Below are 9,744 nucleotides of genomic sequence, written 5' to 3'. Positions count from 1 at the left end.
AGGAGGACTGGCTCCCCATACCCCCCTGCATCGGACTGCCATACGAGCCATTACTGCCCCCTGCTGTAGAGTTCAGGAATAGCTCCACATAGCGGTGCTCTGCAGGACAGACAGATTGTTAGTACTTAATCATTTTAAGGTAAGAAAATAAGGAGGGAAGGCTGGGGAGGAGGAGGGGAAGAAGGAGGGATTATGGGGAGGAAGGTTTTTAGAGTGCCTTTCATAATGGTGGTGGCCGGCAAAAAATTAATAAAAATCTAACACAGATTAATTTAAAAAAAGAAGAGCAGACTCACGCATGTTGGCCTTGTCCTTCGACATGGCTGCCACAGCGTCCTCATGTGTAGCAAACTCCACGTCAGCCTCTCCTGTCACTCTGCCGTCAGGACCGATCTCTACATGCACTCTCACTGGGTTCAGAGGAGAAAAGAACTACGGAGAGAGAGAGAGCAGGACGTTATAGTCACTGTCTCACACAGACCATTCTTAGGAAGAGATCCTATAACTCACATTGTAGATGTCGGTCTCTGTGGCTCTGTAGGGCAGACCCCTCATGTGAACACAGTGACCCGTAGTGCTCTGGAAGGAGGAGCTACTATCACCGTACCTCCCATCAGACACACCTGAAGTTAGACACACACACCTTAGTTACAGAGAGACTGGTCTGGGACATGGAGACATATCATACCATACCCATTTCCCAAGGGGGGCCAGTATGAAAAAAAAAATAATAATAATAATAATGTATGCACTCACTAACTGTAAGTCGCTCTGGATAAGAGCGTCTGCTAAATGACTAAAAATGTAAATGTAAATACCGTCTCTCATCATGATAGAAATGTGCATAGAGTGCTAGGAAGAGCATGACTAGGAGACCATCATGTTATGATCCATAGTCATGACCCCTTTGACTGATAATGGTTCCCAATTAATCCATTCAGATAAACAAAAACAAACAGTATCTTCTTACACTGTGCAGACATTACACACACACACACACACACCTCCACCATAGCCTCCGCGTCTAGCCCTGTCGTAAGAGCCCCCTCCTCGGCCCCCCATCATGTTGTACCCACGGCCCCCAGACGGTCTGTCGTAGGGCCCCGGTCTCTGCATCCCCATAGGTTTCCTCTGGGGTTCGTAGTGGGTCCTCACCTCGGCACGGCTGCTCTTGAAGATCTCAATGTACCTGAGATACATACAGTACACACACCACCATGAAGACCGCACCACACACAGGAGGTGGCGGCTAGAGCTAGCTACTGTACAGCTCCAAAGGCTGAATGAATGTGTCTGTTCAAATGTAAAGGGTACCAATAAAGTTGGGTGTTCAATATGCAGGTGCTGAGCTGACATTTTTGTGTATTTGATTGTCATTGAGGGTACTGATAAAGTTGGGCTATTCAGGACAGGTGCTGCCATTGGCACTACTGCTCCATAGGTAGGTGAGTCTTGAACTATGTGAGACTTGATCTAGTGGGTAACAGTATACTGTGTAGTATGAGAGGGAAAAAATAAAGCCTTGACAGTACAACAGGCACTTTTCTTATGGTCACCTGCAGGTACCCGATACAGTTAACATTGATGTTACAGTACAATCTGTGTCCTGTTACATTGTGTCCCTGTCGTGGTCATTGTCCTGTTGTTATCCATGGAGACCCACTCTCTGAGCATTACCTGTGAGTGAGTGGGCGGGGTCCGTGTCCTCGTGTTGATTGGCCCTCAGTGAGTTAGAACACCTGGGAGAATCCTGTCTGTCTATTGGCTACCTGTACTGATGTTTAGTGCCCAGGAACCAATCAGCTTCACTCTTAAGAATCAGTGTAAAATGGATATGCCCAAATTCAACTACAATGTTTACTCTGCACTCTCAACCAAACTTGGTGACGAACCTGAGAGCTTACAAGACACCTCGGCACTAAACTCAGAATATGAACTATCTCCCAATGGTTTTAGAACAAGAGAATGTGCTTCATTTTCCCAAAGACTGCTGTGAGTGAATGAATGATTGAGTGTGTTCTGATCTAATATTGTAACTGTGTCTTTACAGTCAATACCTGAGTATGTGTTGTCTTAAATGAACTGTTCTGTTGAGTGTCAGTCAGTGATACGTATGGTTAATGTTTGTAAGTTGTACACCATAAGAAAAGCAACTTTATCCAGCCAACCAACCAACCATCCCCACCTGTGCCCTATTCTTTCCTTGTGTTTCTTTAGAGCCTTTTCAGCTATATCCTGTGAAGCAAACTGCACGAAGGCCTCCCCCGTACTCCTCCCCTGGAAGTCCAGCGGCAATGTAATCCCATTTGGCACGATTTCCAACCCTTCAACCCAAGGACAGATAACCCCAGTGGGGGACACAGTAAATCACATGCCCAGTTACAGAAAGATAGCTTTCTCTATTGTTGCTTTATTTATTTTGTATGATAGATAGATTTTTAAAAAAAAGAGAGATATAATGAAAACTATGCATTATGACATGTACTGTACATACCAGGTGAGTGTTTTTAACCAATGAGACTCAGTGACCATTCAGGCTACTTACTTTTACTGCATTTGGGGGAACATAAAGGAGGGTGAGAGGAGATAGGAAAGAGCGGAGAGAGAGACAGAGAGAGAGAGACAGAGAGAGAGAGAGACAGAGAGACAGAGAGACAGAGAGACAGAGAGACAGAGAGAGAGAGAGAGAGAGAGAGAGAGAGAGAGAGAGAGAGAGAGAGAGAGAGAGAGAGAGAGAGAGAGGAGGATACAGCAGAGGAAGAGACTGTAGGTGTGAAGGAATGAAGAGGAGTGGCTCTGGCAGTACTTGTGTTACCTTTAGTACCCATCCATTTTATAATTGTCCCAATGGGATGAATGACATCTTTGTTATGATATAGTGGGTTCAGGGGAAAACACCAAAGGACAACTGTCAATGAAAAGTGACATAGGGGACTAGCATGTCAGGCCCGATTGGCCAAATTATTGTACAGAATAATTCATTTTTAAAAAGTGTTGGTTGGGACCAAAGCAGTGATAGAGAAACTTAGGTGATGGGGGAAATCCTGGACAAACTATAGCCTGTATAATGTGAGTCGCTCTGGATAAGATCGTCTGCTAAATTACTGAAAATGTTTTATTATCCTGGATCATTGATGAGGGCTGAGGACGGTTTACCTACTCCTACAGGATATTATGGGGGTGTTCATCAACCAGTGGGAGCTAGCTACTGGTACCTGAGAGGAACTGGACGATCTCCTCCTTGCTGCAGCCGAAGGGGAGGCCTCGGAGCCTGACCAGGCCGTCTCCAGTCGTCTCTGGGCAGTTTGGACCAGAATGTTTCATCACCCAGTCCATTTCCACATTGTTGGATTTGAACACTGAGAACAAACAAGTCAACACATACAGACCTAAGTCACTACTGATAGTGCTACACAATGTAAATGGCTGAGAACTGTAGCCTAAAGTGAAGTCCCAAGGCACATATTATGCTCCTGCTGCGAACATTGAAACTTCAGGAAGACTTTGATATGCCCAAATTCAACTGCAATTTTTTCGTCAACCAAACTTGTTGACGAACCTAAGAGCTTACAAGACACCTTGGCACTAAACTCAGAATATTAACCATATCTCCCAATGGTTTTAGAACAAGAGAATGTGCTTCGTGACACACAAACACAGAGACACAGAGCGACACACACACACACACCTTCAACATATCTGTGGCCCATGGTTTCTCTGTTCTTCTTCACAGCGATCTTCAGGTCATCCTCATTCTCCAGCTCAACGAAAGCCTCTCCGCTGGGTCGGCCCTCACGTGTGGAGGTAAAATGGATGCTGGTGCCATTGTTGGCGATTTTACAATCTATATGCCAAGAAGTGTGTAGAGGGACTCACAGTTATCGCAGATGTCAGAGGTGTAGGTTATAAAGGTGTTGTTCCAAGCTATACAGGTTTTATCGTAAAGGAGTTATTACCTGAGAAGAACCTCTGTACTTCATCCACAGAGCAGGACCATGGTAGGCCTCTCACACGCACCACGTAACCCTCTCCATCAGACATGGTTGGTATTCTTTTAAACCTGAGGAAAGTAAAGAAGCATACCGGTACAGTATGTTTGTAATGCTTAGATAACGGTAGTTAACTAGCTAGTTACCTTTACTCATTTTACATTTTAGTCATTTAGTATACGCTCTTATCAAGAGCGACTTACAGTTAGTGAGTGCATACATTTTTCATACTGGCCCCCGTGGGAAACGAACACACAACCCTGGCGTTGCAAGCGCCATGCTCTACCAACTGAGCTCAGTTAGCTACTTGGCTAATAATGTGTAACTAGTTAGCTAGTTACCCATCTACATTGTATTTTACTTTTAGGTAAGTGAATGCAGTTAGCTAATCATGTCTTGTAACGTTAGACATTTTAAATTGCTGCAAATTCCAGCTGGTAGCTATCTAACGTTAGGCTAACCACCGGCCAGCGCATTATGAATTTAGCTAGCGCATTGTTGCTAGTAGCTAGCTAGTTATATAAGTTTAGCTGGCTAGCTAAATTCAGTATCATGAAACACACTATTTCATTTGCATATAACAAACTAGCTAGATTAAGTTAATGTGTCTAACGTTATTAGATCATAATAATTTCATCCTCACCGACAGTCAGACACAAATGGCAGGCCTTGCGTTAGCTAGCTAAGTTAGCGTTAACGTTCGCTACCTGGCTTGCTAGGTTGATCAAATTGGCTGACCTAAACAGCAGGCAAGGACTCACAGGATAAAATGTATTATCACAAAACACATTCGTTGAAAAATAGACATAGCTACCTGCTAATTTGAATCCAGTGACAGTTTTATCACAACCAGGATTGCTAGTATAGCTAGCTGTGTTTCGGTGTCAGGCCGGTCTGTTTCCGCTAACTAGCTCCAAGCTTGCTAACTAGGTCCACGCCCAACAAGTATGACGTAGCCTGCCTGTGGCCACATTTTACTGAGGAAACAGTAAAGTGATACTAAACGTTACCAATAATGAAGATTTAACATTTCCATTGCTTTCCATTGCTCTTGAGAAACAATGCACTCTAAAACTAGAAATGTACATTTGAACATGAAAGGCCCAGTGCAGTCAAAATTCAGTTTTTCCTGTGTTTTGTATCATATTGTACAACAGCTGATGAAACTAACACTGTAAAAGTGTGAAAAAAATGTATAAATGTTATTTCCTGATAGTTGCTGCTTGAAAATACAATCTACACAGGACCTTCTAGTCAGCAGGTTTGCATGGGCGGGAGTTTCGGATTTCCATGGTGACATCACCATGCAGGAAATTGGTTAATAGACAATAACAAAAATAATTCCAAACCTCTCTGCCAATGGGCAAATTCGATTATGCTGAGCCACGGGGCACCGGTCTACGGCCTGTGATGTGAATGGGCAAAAGCAGTGAGGGAGAAGCGCCCTTCAAATCAAATCACATTTTATTTGTCACATGCGCCGAATACAACAGGTGTAGTAGACCTTACAGTGAAACGCTTACTTACAAGCCTTAACCAACAATGCAGTTTTAAGAAAATTAAGTGTTATGTAAAAAATAGATAAGTAAAAAAATAAATAATAATAATAATAATAATAATAATAATTAAAGAGCAGCAGTAAAATAACAGTAGCAAGACTATATACAGTCGTGGTCAAAAGTTTTGAGAATGACACAAATATTAATTTTCACTAAGTCTGCTGCCTCAGTTTTTATGATGGCAATTTGCATGTACTCCAGAATGTTATGAAGAGTGATCAGATGAATTGCAATTAATTGCAAAGTCCCTCTTTGCCATGAAAATGAACTTAATCCCCAAAAAACATTTCCACTGCATTTCAGCCCTGCCACAAAAGGACCAGCTGACATCATGTCAGTGATTCTCTCGTTAACACAGGTGAGAGTGTTGACGAGGACAAGGCTGGAGGTCACTCTGTCATGCTGATTGAGTTAGAATAACAGCAGGCAGGTGTGAGTGCATCTGCACGCACAGTGAGGCGAATACTTTTGGAGGATGGCCTGGTGTCAAGAATGACAGCGAGGAAGCCACTTCTCTCCAGGAAAAACATCAGGAACAGACTGATATTGTGCAAAAGGTACAGGGATTGGACTGCTGAGGACTGGGGTAAAGTCATTTTCTCTGATGAATCCCCTTTCCGATTGTTTGGGGCATTCGGAAAAAAGCTTGTCCGGAGAAGACCAGGTGAGCGCTAGCATCAGTCCTGTGTCATGCCAACAGTAAAGCATCCTGAGACCATTCATGTGTGGGGTTGCTTCTCAGCCAAGGGAATGGGCTCACTCACAATTTTGCCTAAGAACACAGCCATGAATAAAGAATGGTACCAACACATCCTCTGAGAGCAACTTTTCCCAACCATCCAAGAACAGTTTGGTGACGAACAATGCCTTTTCCAGCATGATGGAGCACCTTGCCATAAGGCAAAAGTGATAACTAAGTGGCTCGGGGAACAAAACATCGAAATGTTGGGTTCATGGCCAAGAAACTCCCCAGACCTTAATCCCATTGAGAACTTGTGGTCAATCCAGAAGAGGCAGGTGGACAAACAAAACCCCACAAATTCTAACAAACTCCAAGCATTGATTATGCAAGAATGGGCTGCCATCAGTCAGGATGTGGCCCAGAAGTTAATTGACAGCATGTCAGGGTGGATTGCAGAGGTCTTGAAAAAGAATGGTCAACACTGCAAATATTTACTCTTTGCATAAACTTAATGTAATTGTCAATAAAAGCCTTTGACACTTATGGAATGCTTGTAATTATACTTCAGTATACCATAGTAACATCTGACAAAAATATCTAAAAACACTGAAGCAGCAAACTTTGTGAAGACCAATACTTGTGTCATTCTCAAAACTTTGACCACAACTCTACAGGGGGTACAGAGTCAATGTGCGGGGGCACAGGTTAGTCGAGGTAATTGAGGTAATATGTACATGTAGGTAGAGTGAAAGTGACTGTGCATAGATAATAAACAGAGAGTTGCAGCAGCGTAAAAGAGGGGGTGGTTGGGAGGGGGGGACAATGCAAATAGTCCGGGTAGCCATTTGATTAGCTGTTCATGAGTCTTATGGCTTGGGGGTAGAAGCTGTTAAGAAGCCTTTTGGATCTAGACTTGGCGCTCCGCTACCGCTTGCCGTACGGTAGCCGAGAGAACAGTCTATGACTAGGGTGGCTGGAGTCTTTGACAATTTTCTGGGCCTTCCTCTGACACTGCCTGGTATTGAGGTCCTGGATGGCAGGAAGCTTGGCCCCAGTGATGTACTAGGCCGTACACACTACCCTCTGTAGTGCCTTGCGGTCGGAGGCCGAGCAGTTGCCATACCAGGCAGTGATGCAACCAGTCAGGATGCTCTCGATGGTCCGGCTATAGAACTTTTTGAAGATCTGAGGACCCATCCCAAATCTTTTCAGTCTCCTGAGGGGGTGTGTTTGGACCATGATAGTTTGTTGGTGATGTGGACACCAAGGGACTTGAAGCTCTCAACCTGCTCCACTACAGCCCCGTCGATGAGAATGGGGGCGTGCTTGGTCCTCCTTTTCCTGTAGTCCACAATCATCTCCTTTGTCTTGATCATGTTGAGGGGGAGGTTGTTATCCTGGCACCACACGGCCAGGTCTCTGACCTCCTCCCTATAGGCTGTCTCGTCATTGTCGGTGATCAGGCCTACCACTGTTGCGTCGTCGGCAAACTTAATGATGGTGTTGGAGTCGTGCCTGGCCATGCAGTCATGGGTGAACAGGGAGTACAGGAGGGGACTGAGCACGCACCCCTGAGGAGCCCCTGTGTTGAGGATTAGTGTGCCAGATGTGTTGTTACCTACCCTTACCACCTTTAGTCCCAGGGTCCTTAGCTTAGTGATGAGCTTTGAGGGCACTGTGGTGTTGAATTCTGAGCTGTAATCAATGAATAGCATTCTCACATAGGTGATAATTTTGTCCAGGTGGGAAAGGGTAGTGTGGAGTGCAATAGAGATTGCATAATCTGTGGATCTGTTGGGGCGGTATGCAAATTAGAGTGGCTAGAAGTAATTTAGATAGGCTCGTGTCACTGGGCAGCTCGTGGCTGTGCTTTCCTTTGTAGTCTGTAAAAGTTTGCAAGCCCTTCCACATCTGATGAGCGTCAGAGCCGGTGTAGTACGATTCAATTTTAGTCCTGTATTGACGCTTTGCCTGTTTGATGGTTCGTCAGAGGGCATAGCGGGATTTTTTATAAGCGTCCAGGTTAGAGTCCCGCTCCTTGAAAGTGGCAGCTCTACCCTTTAGCTCAGTGCGGATGTTGCCTGTACTCCATGGCTTCTGGTTGGGGTATGTACGTACGGTCACTGTGGGGACGATGTCATCGATGAACTTATTGATGAAGCCAGTGACTGATGTGGTGTACTCCTCAATGCCATTGGAAGAATCCCGGAACATATTCCAGTCTGTGCTTGCAAAACAGTCCTGTAGCTTAGCATCTGCGTCATCTGACCACTGGTGCTTCCTGCTTTAGTTTGTACTTGTAAGCAGGAATCAGGAGGATATAATTATGGTCAGATTTGCCAAATGGAGGGCGAGGGAGAGCTTTGTACACGTATCTGTGTGTGGAGTAAAGGTGTTTTTTCCCCCTCTGGTTGCACATTTAACATGCTGGTAGAAATGAGGTAAAACGGATTTAAGTTTCTCTGCATTAAAGTCCCTGGCCACTAGGAGCGCCGCCTCTGGATGAGCGTTTTCCTGTTTGCTCATGGCCTTATACAGCTCATTGAGTGTGGTCTTAGTGCCAGCATCGGTTTGTGGTGGTAAATAGACAGCTACGAAAAATATAGATGAAAACTCTCTTGGTAAATTGTGTCGTCACAGCTTATCATGAGATACTCTACCTCAGGTGAGCAAAACCTTGACACTTCCTTAATATTAGATTTCGTGCACCAGCTGTTGTTTACAAATATACACAGACCACCACCCCTTGTCTTACCGGAGGCCCCGATGCGTTCCTTCACGGATTATCGGAGGTGATTAAAGACGAGCTTGCAGCCCGGGAGCTGCCCCTGGACCTTGACTTCCTCATAGCCTTGACCATCCGGATCGCCACACAACCCGGATCCCCACACAACCCTTCTCCATTCCCATGGACGTCAGAGCATTGGATGGGCGCTCTATTGGCAGAGTCACCCAGACTACGTTTCCCATTAACTTGAGAGTGTCGGGTAATCACAGTGAGTCTATACAGTTCCTGCCCATTGAATCCCCTCATGCACCTGTGGTTTTGGGGTTTTCCTGGCTCCAGAGGCACAATCCTCTGATCGACTGGGCTACTGGTTCTATCCTGGGTTGGAGCCCGTTTTTCCATGCGCATTGCCTGAAGTCGGCGCTGCCTGCCCCGGGATGTCTTCCTGCGGGCTTGGGAAAACCCCAGGACGTCTCCGCAGTTCCCGTGGAGTACCAGGACCTCTGGGAGGTTTTCAGCAAGGCCCATGCCACCTCGCTTCCTCCGCATCGGCCATATGACTGCGCCATCAACCTTCTCCCGGGCACTACACCGCCTCGGGGGAGGCTTTATTCCCTGTCAGGTCTGGAGACCAAGGCGAAGGAGACGTATATTGAGGACTCCCTGGCTGCAGGGGGTATCCGTCCTGCTGCCTCCCCCGCCAGAGCAGGGTTCTTCTTTGTGGAGAAGGACAAAACCCTGCGTCCGTGTATCGACTACCGGGGCCTGAATGACATCACGATTAAA

At 45.6% G+C, this 9,744-nt stretch overlaps 1 protein-coding gene across 1 annotated transcript; it reads right to left on the bottom strand.

Annotated features, from left to right (window-relative positions):
* Position 1: 1 nt before the first annotated feature.
* On the bottom strand, positions 2-4,905 carry LOC311114514 (heterogeneous nuclear ribonucleoprotein H-like; the record flags this gene model as incomplete). Its single annotated transcript, XM_084189756.1, has 9 exons — positions 4,804-4,905; positions 3,957-4,060; positions 3,689-3,844; positions 3,216-3,359; positions 2,186-2,324; positions 1,005-1,189; positions 511-623; positions 297-432; positions 2-99 (listed from the first exon to the last, which is right to left on the bottom strand). Coding segments are annotated over exons 2-9 (1,056 nt in total), but the record flags the coding sequence as incomplete, so codon positions are not given.
* Positions 4,906-9,744: the final 4,839 nt, after the last annotated feature.

This window comes from Coregonus lavaretus (assembly GCF_964263955.1).
Source record: "Coregonus lavaretus genome assembly, contig: HAP1_SCAFFOLD_484, whole genome shotgun sequence".
NCBI classification, from domain to species: Eukaryota; Metazoa; Chordata; class Actinopteri; order Salmoniformes; family Salmonidae; genus Coregonus; species Coregonus lavaretus.
The sequence above is the reverse complement of the archived record's forward strand: the minus strand, read 5'-3'. Positions and strand labels throughout refer to the sequence as shown.